Source organism: Scleropages formosus, chromosome 9, assembly GCF_900964775.1.
Source record: "Scleropages formosus chromosome 9, fSclFor1.1, whole genome shotgun sequence".
Taxonomy (NCBI): Eukaryota; Metazoa; Chordata; class Actinopteri; order Osteoglossiformes; family Osteoglossidae; genus Scleropages; species Scleropages formosus.
The window spans coordinates 15,635,493-15,657,720 of NC_041814.1; the positions used below are offsets into that span (position 1 = coordinate 15,635,493).

At 40.3% G+C, this 22,228-nt stretch overlaps 2 protein-coding genes across 2 annotated transcripts; one reads left to right on the forward strand and one right to left on the reverse strand.

Annotated features, from left to right (window-relative positions):
• Positions 1-1,339: 1,339 nt before the first annotated feature.
• On the forward strand, positions 1,340-14,668 carry alg6 (ALG6 alpha-1,3-glucosyltransferase). The gene is made up of 14 exons (XM_018754202.2): positions 1,340-1,545; positions 1,907-1,991; positions 4,841-4,930; positions 5,047-5,135; positions 5,320-5,402; positions 5,663-5,727; positions 5,984-6,169; positions 7,966-8,101; positions 10,716-10,801; positions 11,835-11,919; positions 12,019-12,089; positions 12,804-12,872; positions 13,595-13,790; positions 14,352-14,668. The coding sequence occupies exons 1-14, from the start codon at positions 1,464-1,466 to the stop codon at positions 14,544-14,546; spliced, it is 1,518 nt and encodes a 505-aa protein (XP_018609718.1). The 5' UTR covers positions 1,340-1,463; the 3' UTR covers positions 14,547-14,668.
• A 124-nt stretch (positions 14,669-14,792) lies between these two features.
• itgb3bp (integrin subunit beta 3 binding protein) lies at positions 14,793-22,025 on the reverse strand. Its single transcript, XM_018754203.2, has 9 exons — positions 21,912-22,025; positions 21,748-21,781; positions 20,872-20,959; positions 20,438-20,495; positions 19,814-19,892; positions 19,506-19,593; positions 19,156-19,215; positions 16,249-16,302; positions 14,793-15,913 (listed from the first exon to the last, which is right to left on the reverse strand). The coding sequence occupies exons 1-8, from the start codon at positions 21,914-21,916 to the stop codon at positions 16,250-16,252; spliced, it is 465 nt and encodes a 154-aa protein (XP_018609719.1). The 5' UTR covers positions 21,917-22,025; the 3' UTR covers positions 14,793-15,913; position 16,249.
• Positions 22,026-22,228: the final 203 nt, after the last annotated feature.

The window sequence follows — 22,228 nt, forward strand, 5'->3', positions numbered from 1 at the left end:
ATTGGTGACACAATTGCCCTTAGTGTGTGAATGAGTGCACGACTGTGTTGATTTATGTACTGAAATGTTTCTGCTGTCACCCTGATAGGAAGACCCATCATCCTAGTCTTTTATAAATACATTCAGCTATATTTGTACTCCTCAAGTAGCCCATCTACAATACATTACAGAGGAAAAAATACAAGTACAATAAAAAAAAAGTGGTGAACCTTATTCATTACAGGATTCAGCAAATAAAGCTGTAGTGAAATTTTATCTTACAAAATCAAATTACTTATACGTGCACAGCAAAGGTACTTACCCTAAATTGCCCCACTAAAAATTATCCAGCTGTATAAATAGGTAAATCACTGTACATACCTTAACATTGTAAGGAGCCTGGGAGAAAAGCAACAGTAAAATGTCTAAATGTATAAATGAGAGTATAATCAAAAGGGCAGCTATCTTGGTTTTACTAATACGTTGCTCAGTGGATTCAATTAGATCATACTAAATAGCATATTTTAAAATATCATACTTTGTATTTACTAAGGGGGTGTGGTGGCGCAGTGGGTTGGACCACCGTCCTGCTCTCCAGTGGGTCTGGGGTTCGAGTCCCGCTTGGGGTGCCTTGCGATGGACTGGTGTCCCGTCCTGGGTGTGTCCCCTCCCCCTCCGGCCTTACTTACGCCCTGTGTTACCGGGTTGGCTCCAGTTCCCCGCGACCCTGTATGGGACATGCGGTTCTGAAAATGTGTGTGTGTATTTACTAATGTTAACTGACCATGAGTCATGACCATCAAGGAAACTGAACTGAACAGAATACTATTTGGCCCAGTTTTATGAGTGGATGCTTCAAAAATAAATATACTGTCTTTAACATTACTGTCAATGTAGAAATATTAAAAAAAAAAAAATAAAAAACCATAAAATAATTAATATTAACAGTATAAAAATATTTTAAAATATGAACTACAGCTTGTTTGAAAACTACAAAACCCACATATTCCAATAAAAGCAAGATCTGAATGAATCTAAATGACTGTATTTTAGAAGGATTTTATCCATCCAAGCCAAGGTCAACAACCGCTTGACTCGTCCTGAACACGGTCGCGGTGAACCGGAGCCTATCCGCGCGCGCGCGCCACACACACACACACTATGAAGAATTAAGTGTCACCAGTGAGTTCACCTACACTGCGTGTTTTTGGACTGCGGATGGAAACTAGTTTAATTTGAAAAAGTCAATTTGACCGATCCTACGCCACCGCACATACGACACGTACGGTAACTCTACCTGGTCAGGTACAACCGCAGGGGACGAGTCGCCCGCGTGACGTCATCAGTCTGCGCCGGAGAACGGGGCTCTTCTGACGTGTTAGCTCGGCGGGCTAATGTTTGTACGGCTACAATGAAGAAGTTGTAGTTTTCGGATCAATGCTGCGTGTTAAGGCTCTTTGCGCGGACAGAAAACACAGTAGGAAATGGAGACGTGGGCTGTGGCGTCCATATGTGTTTTATTGGGTCTCACTGCGAGGTGGACCGTGTCTCTGAATTCGTACTCAGGTTAGCTTGCAAGCAGCGGGCACTCGACTGTAGCGTTAGCTGAGCGATTTCTCTGCTCAAAAAACACAGGGGCACACAACAGTATTAAATACTTAATTGTTTTGTATCTGTAATAAAGCTTCCGATGCCTTGTTATGCAATAATTCGATTAACGTTTTACATTACATTTTATTCATCATTGCAGAGAGACGCTTACACATCTGATCTGCGAAAATACAGTTTGAATTTGTGCATTATGAATGATTAGGATAGTATTCCTGGTTAAATTTGGCTGGTCTTTTGTTACTACATCTAGCGGGGTTTGTTAGTGAGGTGATTGGTTTAATGTTCTGTGTTGTTAAATCGTGTTTTGTCGTTCTAGGTGCGAGCAAAGCGCCGATGTTTGGGGACTATGAAGCTCAGAGACACTGGCAGGAAGTCACCTTCAACCTGCCCGTGCGCCAGTGGTTCGTCCTCTTTCATATAACGTTACCGGAAGACCATCATTAGTCTTTACACACTGCTATATTTGACTTGGGAACTTATTTTTCAGATCGCTTTTTTTTTTCCCCCCCAGTTTCTCCTCTTGCAAGGAATGGAAACCAAATGTAGCCCTAGTTTATGTTTACCAGAAATGTGAAGTTAGTTTGTGTTCTTGCAGAGACTAAAAGTAACTGTTTCTGCAGTCTAGGTGTCGCATCGGTAAATTCTTGTACGTCTAACGATGTGTCCGTAATGTAATTGCAAAAGTGTTGTCCCTGGGATGTGCTCTTTTTCGCAGCATCTTGTACTAAAATTAAAATGGCATGCAATTTAAGAAATCTGGATAATAGAATTACATAGTACACATATCGTCTGAAACCTCTTGTCCCAAGTGGGGTTGCGGCAAACCGGAGCCTAACCCAGCAACACAGGGCGTAAAGCTGGAGGGGACACACCCAGGATGGAATGCCAGTCTGTCACAAGGCACCCCAAGCAGGACTCGAACCCCAGACCCGCCAGAGAGCAGTCACAGGCCAAACCCGCTGCGCTACCGTGCCCCTGAATTACATAATACAGTTATTCAAAACACAAGGTAACAGAATTAGTTTTTTAAGCAGTGGAGGAGGTACTGTTGCTGCTGTTATAGCAAGAATGACATTCTGCAGTTAAAAGGAGTGCAGTGGGTCTGAACAGGAAGGCTGACAATGTTTCATTGGTTGAGGTGTGATGGGTCTGGGCTAAGAGTTGTGCTAAACTGATAGTGAAGTGGTAGGCTGTATAATGTTTTAAAGGCTAATGTGACAGGGAGAGCTTAGCTGCATGATGGAGTGAGAATGATAGAGCTCTGTATTCATAGTTAAAGAAAGGTACTTTGCAGTCTAGGAGGATGTCTGCATTCTTGATTGGAGGGTCATGGAAACTACTGGTTTGGAGACAGCTTTGTAGATGCATGTAATAACCTGGAGACATTTAATTCAAGGTGGAGAACAGCCAGTGCTCCAAGCAAGGATGTCTGCTTGTCAGGCATTGATACTGGATGTTTATGTAATCAAATTCACAAAGCATAGCACAGGTAGGAAAAGTTGTGTTTCAAAACATGAGTGGGTTTTTCTGAAAGGTTAATAACAATGACTGTGCCAGTACCCCATATACATTTACGTTTACATTTATTTATTTAGCTGACACTTTTCTCCAAAGCGACTTACAATGTTAAGGTTACAATTATCACAAGATCTAGAAAAAAAGAGTGACAGAAACACACATAGCGTGAACGAAGCCATCAGACAGAAATCGGCTCAGTAGTCTTTCTCCCAAAAGCTATGTAGTGTTACGATGATCTTAAGTTTGATTTTCTTTTTAGTTACTGTCATTGTAATTTATTTCTGGTTTTTGGGAAGCTGACCCCAGAGCAGGAGTATATACAGGCAGCCCCCAGGTTACGAACATCCAACTTATGTACAGCCTATAGTTACGAGTCACCTCCTTACTGACCGGAAGTTCAATTTTTTTGTCACCCTGAAGTAACAATCAAAAAAAACTTCATAATTAAGCCTATTATATTAAAAATTCGAGTTACATACAATGGTTCGTAATAACAAACGTGCGCTACTGTACGACCTACATCAAAACTTTGCACGTCTGCAGCTGTTTGTCGGCTAGTGGGCGGGGCGCGTGAGCCCAAGGTAGGACAAAAACTTCCTTCTTTGATCACGATTGAAACTAAAGTGGAAATAAAGCGATCGGAAAAAGGTGAAACGCCAACGAACATTGGAAAAGCGAACATTAATTTTCCTTAATGTTTTGCACATACGCGTGCACACACTCTCTCTGTCTATTATAAATACTGTAGTTGTCACAACCACACTCCTACACCTCAACCAGCAGTTTTCAATTGGAGCACTCGGCTATAAAAGACACTTCACCAGGATTTCAGATCCTTGCCTCCGTTCAGTTCGCCAACCGACCGACCGCCCACGAGAACATGTCTAGTCCTTTGATTCTGAATAAATGATCCTGCACTTGGGTCCAGCCTCCTCTGTGTTCTCTGTTTATCATCACAGTAGTAACATTTATTCTGTGTCTCTCTCTCTCTCTATTATAAATACTGTAGTTACATTTACTGTTATTATTACTATGACATAGTTGCATTGTATTATTGTAGCTGTATTGTTATATTACAGATGTTTTAGTGTATTCGGCAGTGTTTCTTTAATGTTTTTTATGCATTGAAAGGTACGTGATATACTGTATACTAAGACAAACGATTGAGAAACTGGCGTTAGATACCCACCATAACTAACTGTTCCGACTTACGTCAAAGTCCGAGAGAAAGACAGACTGAGGACATGGAACTCGTTCATAATCCGGGGACTGCCTGTATTTACACAAAGTGTCATTAGTTGGATCTGTTGATATGTAGATGAAATATTCCAGTTGTGGAAGTGAATAAATAGTTTGGTAGTAGTGGAGAGACCAAAATGGTCAGATGTTCAATGAATCAATGAATTTAAAGAAAAACTCAAATAACTCATCTTCAGTGATGGAGTTAAGATAGAAGATAAATATGAATGAGGGAAAGCAGGAGCTTTGCAGTAACTAAGGGGCCAGACATCTTGAAGGGCTGGAGTATTTTGGCAAAGGCAACAGCAAAATATAAAGCTGGACAGAATGGGTGATGATAAAGAAGGCGTGAAGGAAAATTTAACTGAATGTAAATGAGAATCTGAATTTTTGTACTGGGCACAGTATCATATTCTGTGTTACATCTGTTTCTGTAACAAGAGTTGTGCGTCTGTCCACCCTGATTTTGAGGTCTGTGTGGTTTTATGTCAAGGTACTTCAATACAACAGACAATGACCTGAAATACTGGGGTTTGGATTACCCCCCACTAACAGCCTTCCACAGCCTCCTCTGTGCACATATGTAAGTTCTGGCCACCAGCAGCATTATTTGATATTATGTTGTGATTTGTGTCTTGCACAGATGTAAAGTGTGATGTATGTTGTTCAGAGGCTTTCTTTATGGCGCATGTCTTGCAGAGCTAATCTGATAAATCCAGACTGGATTGAACTTCACAAGTCTCGAGGGTATGAGAGTCCCGCCCACAAGTTCTTCATGAGAGCTACAGGTAGGCAGTTGATACTGCATCCTGTGCTAAAGTATATAATCCACTTTTTTCTGTTACATTGTAACACTGAAATGCATAATTAGTACACATGGCTGCAAATAATCACTATACAAATAAAAAAGCATGCTACTACTCAGTATTTTCAAGTCGAATAATTTATCTTTTGTTCTTGTGCTTTTTTCAGTGATTTTTGCAGATGTCTTAATATACATTCCTGCAGTTGTTGTCTATTGTTTATACCTTGCTCAAGGATCTTCAAAAACCAAGGTAGAGAATTTTTTTTTTTTATATGTTTTTAAAACTGTTTCAATATCCTTGAATTTTAGAATAAACTAAAACTCAAGTAATTAAAAGGTCACACAAACTACAGTAAGTTTTTTTCTTACTGCCTTGTCAAGAGACTTTCATCTGTTGCACGCTTGACTGAAAACCTAAACAGATAATTTCCATAATTACCATCAGAAATGTCTGACAAATTACATCTGCCTGCACACAATATTAACCCTTTTTTGCACTTTTTTTTTCAGTCTTCAGCACTGCTCTGTATCTTACTATATCCAGGTCTCATTCTAATTGACAATGGACACTTTCAGTATCCTTGAGAAGAAAAGGAATGTTACTCAAATTGTAGAGTATTTGTCACTTACATGAATTTTCACTTGATATATAAAACATAGCCTTCTGTTTTTCTGAATATCCCCTAATAGAGGTTGTTTTACCATTTTCATTGATATATTCACATATTTTAGAATGAGAGAACGTGTATATTTTACGTTAGTCATAAGCATCAGCCAAATGTGTAAAGATGTTCTTGTGTAAGAAAAGTGAAGTTCTTGACTGTAGCACAGATACAACAGTGTGAGTTTGGGCCTGGCACTCTGGGGGGTGCTTGGCCTGGGTTGTGGCCATGACCTGCTGGGCTCTCTGGCCTTCACGCTGGCCCTCAGCTATAAGCAGATGGAGCTCTACCATGCGCTTCCCTTCTTCTGGTACCTGCTGGGAAAGTGTGGCAAACTGGGCCTCACTGGAAAAGGGTAAGGGGGGCAACTTTATAAAGCAGCATCCTTAGGCCTGTGCTTAACACACTGAGACCATGCTAGAAATATTGGTTAGAAATGCGATTTCTGAACTTTCAGAAAATTCAGAAGCAATATAAACAAACATATACAGTGTATTCTTATGAATAACATAGTATTTTTGAAACTTAGAAGAGTTTATAAATTCTAATGTACACATTCTTTGGTTGTATAGTACCTCGTCTACTGAACTACAAACATAGTTGGGACTGAAAGTCTGTCTGTAACTCAATTTGTTCGTAACTCCAAAGTCACCTTTACCAAGTCACAATAAAAGCTACATAGTACAGAAGTCCCTCGGTTTATTTACTGGTTAGGTTAAGTAAAAACCCAGACAGAGCTTTAATTTCATTATACATTAACGTTAAAACTCATTTTAAATTAGTGAAAATAAAAATACATTACCTATATATCCCCCATGACATAAAAAGTTGCTGACTGATTTTTACCATAATCATGTTCAGTGTTTGTCAGCTTCTGCCCACTTTCAACTTCCTTTATTATTTACATAATCTGTAAATCTTAGTAATTTACAACTACCACACAGCTACAGAGATTCCTCACCTTATGGGTTTACATTCTGTAAAAATTTTGGCTAAAGCGATAGTACATAAAAATAAAAATTCTTAAGAATTTTCATTTTAACATTTTTATTAAATGCAAGCTACTTTCAAATTAAAGCTAAACTAAAATGGCTGAGGAAAAAACCTTTTCTCCACAAAATTTCTGTTCAGCGTGAATTGTTGATTAATGCATTCCACAACCTTATGGCTTGTTTGTCATCTTCTTACTGGTCACAGAGATCTTCATGGAAGCAGTGAATGCTGGGAAAAAATTGAATAAAGGCATGGAAGTGGTCTTACACTCCTGTACTGCTCTTTTCTGCCCGAGTGTGTTTTACTGCCAGCTGTTGGCTTGACGTGGAAACGCCTGTCACTTTCAGTAGACAGAAGTTTTAGCAAATGGAATGGCAAAGAAAATAAATTAATAAATAAACTGTGTGTGTTCTCTGAAAATCCATAACTTGAATGTTCATAACATGAGCCAGGGTATCTGGAAATGTAGCCCTTTGGAAAAAGTAATTACTGTAAAATGTATGTTGCAGTGAATTCTAGCATTAAATAATCTGCAGTCTGGATTGCAGAAAAACAAAATGATTGTTTCAAAATTGCAGTGTTTCTTAATTAGTGTTCACTGTGTACTTCTGTCTGTGCATATTGTGTTCACATTAAACATGCTTACTGAGCTTTAATTCTTGCAGTAGTATTCAGTTCTGTTGTTAGTGTCTGCACATTTGTTGATTTAGTAAGGATGTACCAAGGGCGTTTGGTAGCAAATGTATTGCAGGATTAGATTGCTGGGAACAGAAATGTCCAGATGACACACTCACACTTGCTAAAGCTTCTCAGCTATTCTGGTTTGTGCAACTTCATAGGGGGGGCAGACCACCACAGCTGAGCAGCATCCGCTAGTAGAAACACTTTTTAAACCACTAAGTACATTCACAGTCAAGGTCTGTAGCACAGTTATTACACTGAAGTATTATCTAATGAAGAACATTTCACTATGCTATATTGTTTAACATGGGTGTTTTGGCATAATTTTATTCTATGCTGGACCTTGGCAAAATCAGGGTTATAAAGTGCCAACTATCAAATGTATTACAATGTGTTGTACCTAAAAGATGTTGCAATTCTTACATGTGTTGATCTCTGATTTCTCTTCTTTTTTGTATTAACATGTGCACAACTCAGGCTGATCCTGCTGGTCAAGATCTCGCTGACTGTACTGGTGTCCTTCGCACTCTGCTGGCTACCCTTCCTGTTCGACCCTCAGCAGACCCTGCAGGTCATACACCGGCTGTTCCCTATGGCCCGCGGGTTGTTTGAGGTAAAGCCTCTATAATATTACTCCTCCATAAGCTGAGATTTACTGTGCAAATGTGGACTTCTGCTCGAACCCAGGGAATTTAACTGGCATATTTTGCTTTCTTGGTTTACCTTAAACAGGAAGAGGGTAGTAGGAAAGTACTTGCTTTGAGACCTGAAGGTTGCTGGTTGTGTCTTGGGAGGGTCTGTAATGTAGTTTTCCTCAGAGTAAATAATTTGAAGTACCTTACTGTTACATCTAGTTTTGAGTGAAGTTCAACAGAAATCTGGGCATCCTCTTCCAAAGTTAAATAATTTGAGCTAAATCAGCCCTATGATGCCCACTGGTTTTTAAGCATCACTACCAGCTGTACTAATGGGAAAAATCTCAAAGTGGTATTCAATAAAAATAATATTTAAGTAAGAAAATAATCTTAAACTGTTCATTCCCTGCTGTAGTTGTGAGAAATTACTTAGCCTGTGTTGCTCCAGTGAAATGAATGCAGCTGTATGAAAAAGTGAAATTTTACCTTGTTTGAGTGAAAAGCAATAATAATAGTGACTGTAATAAAAATAATAATAATAATAATGAATAGTTGGTAGGTTCAAAGAAAATTTGAACAGGTAAAAGTCACTCAGTAGGTTCTGCTTCATCTCCCATGGAGGCCAGTGATCCATAAATCTATCATTTTAATGGCTAGGATACTTTTGGCGCATCATGAAGAGCTGTGTATTAGGAGCCTGTACTGTTGCCATGGCTGCACTCTCCATGTCAGGCAGAAAGTATTTGAAAATGCTGGCAGCTTCCTGTGCCCTTGAAGCCATTCACTCTAGTATCATGAAGTACAGTGTCAAATACATGCATTCCCCCAAGCTGCAAACGAAAAACCAAAGCTCATGATTTCAGCATTTAGGAGAATTCAGGATGGTGTCTGAGCGGCAAGGCAAAGACACATAGTGTCCTTTTCAGGCCATGGAAAAGATCCCTGCTATAGTGGCAGTCAAAGGTGCCATCATGTGACAAATAATTGAGAATTCTGGGCGGTCAACAGTATGTCCTCTGTATTGGTTTTCAGAATGATGCTAACATAATACACTTAAGGGTCTTACGGGGTGGGGGGTAACTTACAGGCAGCAAAGTGGTGCAGGTCTCTGGTTCCCATCTGCAGAAATGGCAACAAATGCTGCTGGCTGTGAAATTCCTCCCTGGTGTTTGTGAGGAGCCTTCCACAGTTGCTGACGTGGAGGAACCTGCAATTTCACATGTCGCCATGGGCGGTTTGAGGGCACATTCCTGGTGGCATTTGGCTGGCTGATCAGCTGCACTGTCCCCGCAGCTGCAGATCTGGCAGCTGGGAGTAAGTGGCGTGTACAGTATCCCCAGCGATCTCATTTTGATATCGAATTTGATCCAAGCACAACTGTTAAAGTCCCAGAGACTTTCTATAAATCGCTCAGCCAATCTCTTTTTTTTGGCTCCAAACATGGGACCGAAACACTAACGTTTTGGAGGTTGCCATACAGCTAATGTGCACTATTTGATGAATTTAACCAGGCATCCTCCACATTTACAGCTCAGCACAGTGTGCTCGAGTGCTTGTTGACACCCCTGGTGCTTGGCAGGGCAATTTATGGCACAGGGGAAATTCTTTGTGGTGCCCCCAAGTACAACTGTAATGTGGAATGCAGGAGGAATTTTTATTACACTTTCAGTTGGGAAATGATGACGTAGAGCAATGCCACTTATTTGCTTTCTCTTCAGTGCTAAATGCTTTTTAAAGTATCTTACCTTATTTGTAGGTGCTGTATTTATAGTTTTTACTTGTTTACGGAATTTTGTGGTTTAATTTTAAACTGCAGAAGTTTTTGTTCTCGGATCCAGCTGAAATTACATGCTCAAATGTAGAGGCATAGCATTCAGAAACGGGTTATTTTTTGCTCTCATTGAACCTAATCATTTCAGATGATGTACTACATTTTACAGGCATGTTCTTACAAAGTGTCACAGTACAGACAAACTCAAATTTTAAATATGGATAGAAATGAAGTTTAATTCCTGACTCCTATAAGAAGGCAATCAAGTAAGACTCCTTGAAAATAGTGTTTAATAACACATTAACTTGTACAGTGTATTTGGAGAGAATGATCATGAGTCTCTTGGTCCAAGATAATCATGAATTAGCAATCCTCTTAATAGCAATTCTATGTAAATTTTAATGCATAATGCTTGGTATAACTGTAATCCTGAGAATTGTAATTCTGGGTTATTTGTGATTTGTCAGCATTGTAAAAAATACAGTTTAAACACATGAATGTCACATGCACGCCATTAGCTTTGGCCTCTTTCAGCACTTTTCTTTCCTTTATCTCATTTCCATGAGTTCTTTTGTGTATGACCTGTGTGACTTGTCATTTTACAGGCTTATATTGTACTTTTATAATATTTTTCTTCATTCCAATGGTTGATGTAACAGTGATAGTCAAGGTGATGGTGGAGTTAAGAGTTGCATAATTTCTAGATTTTACCAATTACAAGCAGGAACCTTTTTGTGTGTAGTGGTACAGAAAATGAATATAAGAAAAGGAAAAACTACGTTTTCCCATTGTAAAAGCTCCCACTCTTGTTGTGTCTGCAGGATAAGGTAGCCAATGTGTGGTGCAGCCTGAACATCCTGGTAAAGATAAAGACTCTGCTGTCAGTGGACACACAGATTTATCTCAGGTAATCCTGCATCCCTGTCCTTTAACATGGTACGGCCTTAATTTTAAAGGTTATCTTTTCTAATATTACCATATTTTATGGCATGTGAGGACAATGCTCAGACTCTCATGAGGTTCATTCAGGTCCTCAGTCCCTAGAGCTCATATTTTGGTTTGAATCAAAATGATGTCCTCTACCCACAGTGATGAGTGGCTAGATAGCAATTGTGCAGTGTTCTGTGAACTGCTGGGGTTTTGCAGACTGAGACACCTCAGGTGACAGCTGCACTAGCAAGTGCCTGCAGTAGTTGAGTCTGTCTGTCAAAGGTAGGGGGTGGATTGCTGTATGAAACCCAGACAGCATAATATACTGAACACAAACACCAGCTTTATTGTAATGAAAATGAGATTAAAAAATTAAGTGTTGTTACTTACCAGTCTGCAGCCACTCTCAAATGAAAAATCAGTCTTGAAATTGACAAAGGAGTACTCTACATAGTTTAGAGCAATGTCATGCACGAAGCTCCTTATTTCATACAGTGTAAAGGCTGTGCTATGCATTAGAGCATCTCCTCTGCAGCAGTGGAAAGAAAGAACGTCTGTACTGGAGTGTCTCTGCAGTCTAAATTCAGAAAAGCTCGGGGAGCATGTGACAGATGTGTTAGATAAGCCAAGAAAACCCAGGATTTGGACAGAGAAAACTTCACTCCCAGAAAGCACTTCAGACTAAGGGAATGGAGTGGACTGCAGGGTGAATGAGGTGGTGATAAAATTCCCTTGAGTGGCTGTTCACACCTTTCACTCAGCTTGCATGTTAGCACCCAACAGTGTTTGTCACCTCAGGACCCTCCTTCTGTCGGACTGCTACAGTATTTTAGGAGCAGTCAGCAGGGAGAGTTTTAACAAGTTTGCTTTTTATTTTCAAATATTTTGGGTATGTCACAGGTTGCTAGCAATTTCTGTGAAGACTTTTGCGCAAGAAGTGTTGAACCTACCTCTGTTGTTAACATCTGTGCCTTGTATTGTTAAAAAGGTTTTCTTCTTTGTATTTTAAGCTTTGGAACCACACTATTGGCTGTTTTGCCCTCATCTATAAAGCTCTTAATGAAACCCACATTCTGGCAGTTCAGACTTGCCCTGGTGAGTGACTTGCATTGATTTCCTTTACAGACATCATAATATTACTTACATCGTCTATGATTTCTATTTACTTTTGGTTGTCATTTCTTTTCCTCACAGATGAACTCCTCTTTGGCCTTCTTCCTCTTCTCCTTCCAGGTTCATGAAAAATCCATTCTCTTAGCAGCATTGTAAGTTTTTTCTTTGTAATTACCTCAGAAGCATGAGTCTAGATGAAAGCACTAAACTTTGTTCGTTGATAAACCTACTTTGGGTGTATAGTGTAACTGATACTGCAAGACAACCATTTTGTTCCATCCGTACTTGTAAACAAAAAGTTATTACTGCCTGTGTAAATGGAAGCATCATGTTTGCTGTGTATTTGAACTGTTTGGTGTGAAGCAGGGAGGCCATAACTTTTGCAACAGTGAAGTGTACATAAAAAGCTGTAAGCATTACATTTTAGTGTGTGGATTTAGTTACAGATTTCCCCGATCTATTAATTTAGATTATCCAGACTGTTGCTTTATTAGCTATTGAGTTATATCCTGCACCTGTCTCTGAGTCAATCAGTAATACGTGTTCCAGGATTAGGAAAGCACGCCATCCTGCAGCAGAGGGTTTTGTTTGCGGGAGATCAATTAGGAGGCTGTCAGAATGAATGTAACAAAATCGCTAAGGCAAAAAAAAGCAGTAATTACTGAGTCGCTGCAGGATGTATGTTGCTTGCTGTATGTAGTGCAGTCAAACACATCTCAGATTTCATCCAAATGGGTGGTCTTCAGCTCACATTGAAGGCTGCCATTAAAATGAAAACAGCAGATTAATAACTGAATATGTTACATGCAAAGTGCCTCTGGTAAAAATCAGACTACAGAAGCTTACACTCTGAAATATATTTTTAGGCCAGCTTGTTTGCTGCTGAATGAACTTCCACTGATGTCAGTCTGGTTTTTACACACCTCTACTTTCAGGTAATGTCTGAACTTTTTGTTCATAATCCATGTCCCAGACTACTACACTTCCAGAACTTTTGATTTCAGGGTGAGAGGCCAGAACATTTAATAATGTCCTTGCTTTGAGAATTTCTTTTTAAATATTCCACAGGTTGCCAGTTTAAGCCTCATTACTGCTCTAGTCCCCTCAAACAAGATTACTTACCCTCAATTGTTCCAGCAAAATTACTCTAGATATATGAAAGGGTCAAAAGATCTTCACTCATTAACTAATTAAATTAATAATAATGATTATATTGAATAATTACATATATTCCAAAACTAATAGTCAGTTATTCAGACTTTGTTATAATATAATTTTTAAAATTAATTTGGCCTGTGCTTTTCTCCAGTGACTTACAGCTGGGTATTTTTTAATTTTGAAAAGCATCCACTAAATGAATAAATGTGAATGTTTTCTTTCTCTGTCAAGTCATGGTAAGCACCTTGCTAAAAGGCAGTACGGTAGAAGGTGAGATTTGAACCTGGGTTCTTTGAGTGCAAGAGGCAGGCTGTAACCATGCTACTTGCGCTGTGTCCCTTATCTAGGATTTGCTTAGTTTACAATTTTTAGTTTCCTCACTAAGTACATGCATACTTTAACTGAACCATATACCAAGCTGATACTTGGTTGCCTCAATTATTCACTCTGCAGAGCTGATGTCAGTGATCCTTTCTGCCCCTCCATTTGTCCTCCTCAGCATGCTCCCCCTCCTCCTGAAGGACAACCTTTTCCAGCCGTACATCATCACTTCTCTTGGCTTCATCGTCTTCAGCTTGTACCTATTCTCTGCTGTGGACCGCAGCTCTGTGGATGACCTGAGGCTGGGACCATGCTGCAGACTCACTGGGACCAACTTCCTCTGGTTCAGTTTCTCCACAGTTGTCAAGCTGCAGGTACCTATAATGTCAAAGTCCTTATTGGCCTAGTTGAGCCAGTGATAGACTTGCCCACGGTTTTATGGTAAGAGAGGGTTCAGAAATGGTTTACCATTGTCTTCTTTTGCATCTGTTTTTGGAGGTTGGGAGAAAAGTCATGTAAACATAAGGAGAACATGGACGTTCCATACAGACATAGCCCGATTTGAAATCAGAGCTGAAACCATAGCTCAGGATTTGTGAGACTCCACCGCTACCCACTGCACCACCATGCTGCTAGTCTTTATATAGAGAGTCATTAACACAGCTTTGCCCAGACATTTATTTACACAAGCAGCATAAATAACAAGGTATGGCAGTAAGGATAGGCTTTCATGGGTGGATGCAGCACTGGCAGCTCCAGCCTCTTGTTTTCCTAATCCCACCGTCTGTTTCTAAATAGACATGTTAATGTTGATCCCCCTACCACGAGTTTCCTCTCTCATCCAAGCGAAAATAGCGAAACTTTGGTTGCAGGACTCCTGCTGACAGATATGGCGAGGTCTCACTTTTCGAAACACCCTCTTCATCTTTCTTCAGTTTGCTCTCTCCGTTCTCACCATGGCTGGCCTGAGTTTTATGAGCGCTGCCCTGGAACCTCCGGCAAAGCTGCCTGATTTGTTCCCTGTCCTGGTCTCTGCGTGCGCCTGCGTCCACTTCCTGGGCTTCCTGCTGTATTTCAACCTTGTGCAACTGACTGAGTCGCCAAGAAGTGACAAAAAGAAAATAAACTGAAAGACTTCGGTCACAAAAGAGCAATTTGATTTCTGGAATGGAACAGCCACACTCAGCTACAAATATCATTGAAAAAGGACCATTCCTTATTTCTCATGTTTCAGGGGCTATTTCATGTCAGGAACTACAAACTTTTCATATTAAAATACTTTTGTAAAATGGTGTCCATTTGTTTCCATTCACCACATATTTGACTTAAATATAATGTGTACTATTGCAGAAAATATAAATTCTGCTGTTTAATTAAGCTCCCCCTCAGGAAGTCTACAGCTAAATAACTTGCAGTATAACAATTTGCAGTGTCATCGACAGTAATTAAAACAATATTTATTCTCATAAAATATTCATTACAACCAGTAAATACAGAATTGTCTACACGAAAGCCATGCATTAAGACAAAGGTATTCATGGGACAGGCCCTAAACCCAATATGATCTAAGGTGACATATCAGAACATAATGTCATAAAGCTGAAATACCACAGAAAGAACTGGCAAAAGCAATCTTTTTTTCCTTTCTCTCGGAGTTAATGACTGGCATTAAAAAAAATCCATTTCAACTATAAATGTTATTAGGTCACTAAGGGAGCGATGTTGCTTTTGCCTTGCCAGCAGTCCCCAGAGCAGGGGTAAGATGGATCTTGGGCCCGCGGGCCACACGTTGAGCCTGCAGTGCCTGGCCAGCGAGAGAGCACTGACCCGTTGTGGAAAAAGGGACTGATGGCTTTTGCAGTCGATCTAAAAAAGGCCGGTTGGCAGTTATCGCGGTCAGCACCTTGGATGGACCAAGGACTCCAGTTGCTCCGCTCTCTCTTGGGTCACGTTGGCGAGAGGGGGATGATGGGGAGTTGGGTTACTGGCAAGGCCTTTTTCCCACCCCCTGAGGGGCCGTACAAAAACATTAGTTTGGTTTATGGGTGTACGCTCTTTGTCCTTCAGATGGCCTCCAAGGGTGATAAAGTGAGAGTTATATGATCCACCTTGGGCAGGAGTAGGAAGTGTTTTGAGTGCAGCACCAGCTGTTGCACAGGTCGTCGGCTGGGGCCCTCACAGGCGCTGCCAAGTAAAAGACCCTGCCCACGAGTTCCCCTTCCGCTCCGCAGTGCATTTGTCAAACGGGATTGAGTACTTGGTCAGCGAACGAATGCGTGTGGCATTTTTGCAGCGGCACAGCAGTTTATGGTAGGATCAACACTGTCAAGGTAGAAGGCAAAAGCTTTGCTAGCTACTGAGTTCAACGTGTCCAGCGCTCAGCTTTGCCCTGACGCCGGCTGGTGGGACTGGCAGTGCCTATGGTGCGGACTGGATAGTCGTACCACACATTCGCCCCGCAGCGCCACCCTTAACCACATCCAACTGCACATTCCCACTGAAAAATAAGGAAAAGAAGAAAACATGAGACCAACACCCCCCCAACCACTGCCCCAAGCACCGTTGAAGCCCGTGTCCATAAACCACTATGTGCATCACCTATATAAGGAAGCAGCCTATTATAAAGCATTCACATAAGTACCAGGGATTAGTTTTAACAGCCCTGTTCTATAACTGCTATATTTACGCTCCATTTATTATTGAAACAAAAACTAATTATTCATCTATGATAATACTCATTTTTAATCTGAATAGTAATTATTTCCAGCTTTTGTGTTGCTATGATATTGGGTTTATTTTTGGCACCTGCATTAGCAAGCAAAGCAGCATTACCTCAGTTCAGGATTGATTTTAGAAACTCATAAGAACTGGCCTGCTTCTCGAAACCTGTGGAAGAAAAGAGTGTAATGTTATGACAGCACTGGCCTTTAATGTTGTCATTAGGACAACTTTAAGGTTCATCAGCAATGAACGCATGGTGGATTAGAGCACCGGCGTTCCTCGTACTCTCAGCAGCTTCCAGCGTAGCAGAAGAACACAACGAGCTCCAGACTTTATCAAAAACCCTAAATGGACCCTCATATGCCGCACCACACTATTCTTTAATTGGAGTCATACGTTAAATCGCACAAGCAGGAATTCATGCCTCTCCAGCATCGTGTATCTTTCAGCCCTGCAGAATTTATGTACAACACACTGGGATCCTCTGCCTATCTCCAGTGGCAAAAAATCCCATTGCTTTTATTACATATTTTAGGAACCTTTCTTTAATAAAGCCCATTAAAGGTGCCATACAAATCTCTCACTACATGCTCTTATCTATTAGCTGATCAATTTTTATACTGCTGATCTGTCCCCTTTCTCCTCATTGTGTCATCTGAAAATTCATATTATATAGGATTTTCTTATGGACAAATCGCAATAAAATCTGTTACTGTCTGGAAGATATGGCAGAGTTGGTACCTTACACATGACTAAATGCTTCAGAGGAAATAAAATTTGTTTCTGTAGTAAGCAGAACTGTTTAAATGTTATTTATTTTTATGCTCCAAAGAAAATATATTGTGAAGTGCAACATTGATTTAGAACATAACGATGTCTCTGTACGGGTTGGAGGTGGAAAATTTATGAAAGCTTTGCTCAACTCCTTTAATTGAATTTTCCAAATCTCTCACCACACACAAATAATCAATACCTTCTGCAGAGAAACTTGCTCAGAATTATTATGGCCTTTCTTTTCAATTTTGTTGTCATCAGCACATACCGGGAGACCAGGGTATTTGTAATACCTGGACAACACTGGGAATTTATATCTACCCAAAGCCTGATTGCTCGCAGAAAGCAACTTCTCCAGAGCGCTTGCTGAAACTTCTGCTAACGTAAAGGAATGGCTGCAAGTGCTTCCTTGCCCAGCGGCCGGACCTTAACACAGGGCCTGTCACTGAACCTCAGCCATGGTGAGAAAGGGGATGTGGGACGGCATTTAAGAGGTTTGCCCAGCAAAGTTAAAATATCCTTCTCAATTTACTCAGCTGCCTTGACAGTGTCACAGAGCCAGGAGGTCAAGAAGGTCCCGAAAGCATGAAGTCATGCTGAAGCTCATCTAACTTCTCACATCTCGGGTAAACCGGATTCATTTTTGGCTACGTGAGCAGAGCCAGCTCAAGAAATATTTTTCTCCCCCCCTCACTGACAAAATCCAAAATGAATGAATGACTGAATGACACAATAAACACTCCCCATGGTTACAAACATGTCAGAGCAACATATCACTTTTCTCCTGCATTCTCTGCATATCTATTGCCCAAGTTATAAAACCATTTCACTTTTTCCATCTCATGCACTTTTCAAAACCAGATACACGATCCACAATAAATTCAGAATTAAATTCCCTACATAATTTGTTACAATAAACCACACAGACTTTAAACAAATCAAAATAATCCGTAAAACAGAGTAATCCAGTATTCAGATTACATGTTTACATGACTTTGATTTTATTCAAAAAGTCAGGACTCATCAAAACCTCCTGTTTTGTGAGAGCACAAATATATAAATGGAGATAACTCCTTTTCCAGTTTTAATATTTGAAAGGGTCTGTTTGTCAGGATGTCCAAAACGAGGGTCCTTGCCCTTGACAGCACTTCCCATGCTGCAGAATGTGAGCACAGCTGAAACTTCAGAGCCTCTCACACGACACATTGCCCCTTTCAGCTTCTGGGGCTACCCTCCTCTACCCATTGAAGCCCATGAACTTAAAAAGCGCTCCTCGCAAATTCTAAACAAACTTTGTACACTCACGCCTCTGTGACATGATAGATTTGGATTACCACTATCCATCCAAATTTCACGCTTTAACAGCTAAAGCACTGTTTTCCTACACAGTCTTGAATAACAATTTGTTTACACAAAATGCGAGCTCTGAGCCAACAAAGCCTCCATTCTCCCTCATGCCATTGGCTTGGAAACAGTTGGTACATCGTAGCTTAGTAAGTAGCTTTACGTAAAATTCATCAATTTCATGCTCTACCATGTGATGAAAAAAATGTGACATTCTATCCTAAACCAACCACAAACTAGACATATTTTCAGATACTTAAGTGAAACTAATTAAAACGATTTTGGACAATCTTATTTAAAAACATGCAGGACTCACTACAATTCATCTATTCACTTTCCACAAATCTCCATTATGTGGTTGGGTCACATGTGCAGCTTTGCTTAGGGCGTAATATGTACTACAAATAATCAAATTTGCACTACAGTCAGGGTAACTGAACTTTTGTTATCATGAAAACAAGGTCTTTTCTTGGAGATCATATTTTCACTTACGAGAAAACAAAAATAAATTAAGATCTGTTGAATAATACATACTTCAGAACAAAACTCTCTTGCTTTGCCATGTGACAGTATTATGTGTCCAGTTCCCCAGACCTTGAAATCAATCAGCCTCCATAATAAGTGGAACAAAAAATGTTTTCTTTCTTTCACTCTTAAGGAAACAAGAAAATGGTCACAATCTAATTCAAACCAATTCAAGACAGAACTCCATTTCTCAGTATTACTTGCAAAAACAATGATGTTATTGTGAAAGAGCTCAAGAATTATTTGAGAAGCTTATCTTATTCCTGTAAATCACAGGAACTGTTGATATTTCACATTTAAATCACTTCTGAAATGTAATTGGTTCCATTATACTTTGAAAATACATTGTGCACACATTCCAAAAACTGCTGTTACCTTGTACAGGAGGACATTGGCCAAAGTCAGTCACACTGAGGCATGTTCCCACCGAGGCACCTGAAAGTATTTTTTCCAGCAAAGACAATGCTTGTGAGACAGCGCACTGTGGACTGATAAAAATGTCTACGTGACTCCAGTCACACAAATAAAGAAAGAGACAGTGCTTTCGTGAATGCAAATGCATAGGGGTCGCAAACTCAGATGTGGCAGCAGGTATCTCACCTCTTTTCTCCCAGTTCCTTCCACATTCTTTTTTGGTAACCACTCTCATACAGATTACTGTAGCCGTACCGTGTACCGTGACCCTCTGAGGTTATGACACGCAGATGGATTGCTCCAGCGCTCACCTAGCTCCCTGTGTTTGCAGAGTTCAGCTTCCAGATCAGCAGATCCTCTGGTGAAGAAGCTCCTCAGCTCACTACTGCCCTCCATAGGCTGAATTCATAGGGGACCATGGAGATTATGGTCAGCATAGACAACGTACAGTATGATCACATTTTCCGGTCAACTTAAACATTTCCTTTTTCTGTCATCCTTCTTAACCGATTAAAGGACAACAATATTTCCAGACTGTGATACATTTCCATATGCAGCGTAAAATAAGCAAGTAAAACCATGACAAAGCTATATTGTTTCTTAAAAAGAGCGAACGTACCAATGCTTTTTCAATGTGTAGCTTTGCCTTTTGAAATATTTTCAGCAACGTTTCAGTTTTTGATCTTGGGACATCAGATCTGAAAGTAAAAACAACAGCAAAACGGTTCGACACCGGGTTAAGGGGTATTCTTGTTTTAGTTGCCGTTTATTGTGTTGCTTTGTACACAAAGCACACTGCATATTTGCACAAAATTGCTAATTTGTTATGCCTCGGTGGGCAACAGTTCATACACAAGCATATTGCAGAGCCTGTCGTGTTTGTCTTGATCTAGCACTTCTGAACTTCTGGGAAAGCCTTCAGGCACTAAAATGTGATTTTATTTGACAAACCTTATCCAACTATTTTTAGAGCTATGTAAATCACTGCGGTCTATCCGGTGATGAATTCTCCCTCACACTGTGCCTCCTGTCATTAAAAACTGATCAGTCATAATGACCATCAGGAAACTGTAGCAATTGAGGAACTCACTAATAAAGAGACTTATCTTTTCTCCCCACAAAGTATCTGTATGGACTTCCTTTTCAGCACTTTAGATTTTACTAAAATATTTAACAAATATCATTAATGATTTAGTTTCTACTCCGTGAATGATTCCTAATACTGCAGTACAAGAATACTTACTTTTCAGCGTCTGCTGGAGCGTTCTGAATTTCAGATGGATAACCAGTCTTCCCTTTGCCTTTCAGATGAAATGTCCACAAATAAATCTGATTTTCTGACTTGTAAATATATCACCACAAACATTATTATGCACAACGAAACGGATTTCCATACAGCCTCATTTTTAACAAGAAGGTATTCTATAATTCATTAGTACTGTACTTCTAAAAACGTAAATGAGAAACAGTAAACATAATTCACCCATACAAAAAAAGGGATGATTCACAGCTTACTGTCTACTTTTTGTGCCAGTAATTTGCGGCGCTCAGAAGAATCAGTTAGAAAAACTTTACTCGGCATCATTGCAGAATAACAATATTTACAGAGTAACATTAATGGCAGACAGAATGCAAATGTGATCGTGATGCCTTCATCTGGAGCACGTGCAGGCTTACCTGGAGGAACAGGTGTGGAGGCCAGGCTGCAGGTACCAGTCACTGGGGAATAGTTTCTGTCAGGTGCCGGTCTCTTAGCCGGAGTTTCCTGGGTGCACAATTATAATTTCCCTATCATAAACACACTTTACTTAGATAGACTGACCGCTCAGGGCTTCGACGACCCTGCGCTTATTGACTTACCCTCGTCCACGGCACGAAAACAAACCCTAGAGAACAATCATGTGACGCAGTTACAAAAATACTAAATTATTCAAAGATTTGGGGCATCGCCCGGAGCGGCGCTTAGAGCTTTTCCGGAACAATCTGAAGGTTCCTCACTGGAATCCCACTCCTTCAGGAGTACCATTAGGATTTGTGTCCTGCATTGATAGTGTAAGGACAGAAGTTTGCTGTATGAAAAAGGGTAAATCATGTAAAACTGCAAATTAACACTACCAGCCCCCTTGGACAAAGTGGTGTAGGACAAACCCCTTTTGAGTTGTTGTTATTATTATTATTATTATTAATAATTATTAAGCTTTAAGCCTAAGGCTGCTCCTGTACACAGGATAGGGACACAAACGACGTGCTGTCACTCAGACGCAGCAGCCTACAGGAGGTTGTGTGATCGAGTCCCCGCCGACTCAGTCAGACACAGAAAGAGGGAAAGCCCACATCGCAACGTGTTATTGTTGGAGGTTCTATTCAGCGTGCTCTCGCGTTGGTGAAGTATCGATCACGTGACCTTTGTACGTCATGTGTTCTGATGAAGCACGCATGTAAATAAATGTTCTTCTCTTCCGGTTTAAGCGTGTACTTTGTTACCTCCGTTAAGTATAATTAATTTACCGCTTCTCTAACGCCCCCCCCCCCCTGTGCTGCGGCTTTACTCACGTTCTCCTTTTCAAGACGGAGGGCTCTTTTCACCCTGCGAACAACAACAACAACACATGACGAACAGCAAAATCGTTTGCCAAATGTACCTGCACCTTTCTTTCTGGTTGCGAATTGGTATAAAGGCAATAATAACAGACAATATCAATTAGGGACACACTTACGGCATACTGGATAATTATTATTGTCGTCGTCGCCCTCTTACTCCCCGCACCAAACAACCACCTTTTCAAAAAATTGGCGCGCGGTCCGGCAGGAAATGTTGACCGCCGTTACATCCAATTCGTGCATTTTTCAAAAAAAAAAAAGTGTTGTATTTTTACGAGGAATAAATAATAAAAATAATAAAAAGGTTTTAACATATATTTAAGTAAGCAACGATAATGTAACATTATTGCTATTTTAAACTGGCGTTTAGTAGGTGAATTTTTGAGCGGAACTTGAAGGAGTACATCGTGTTTCCTTCCCAATCCGTTTTAGC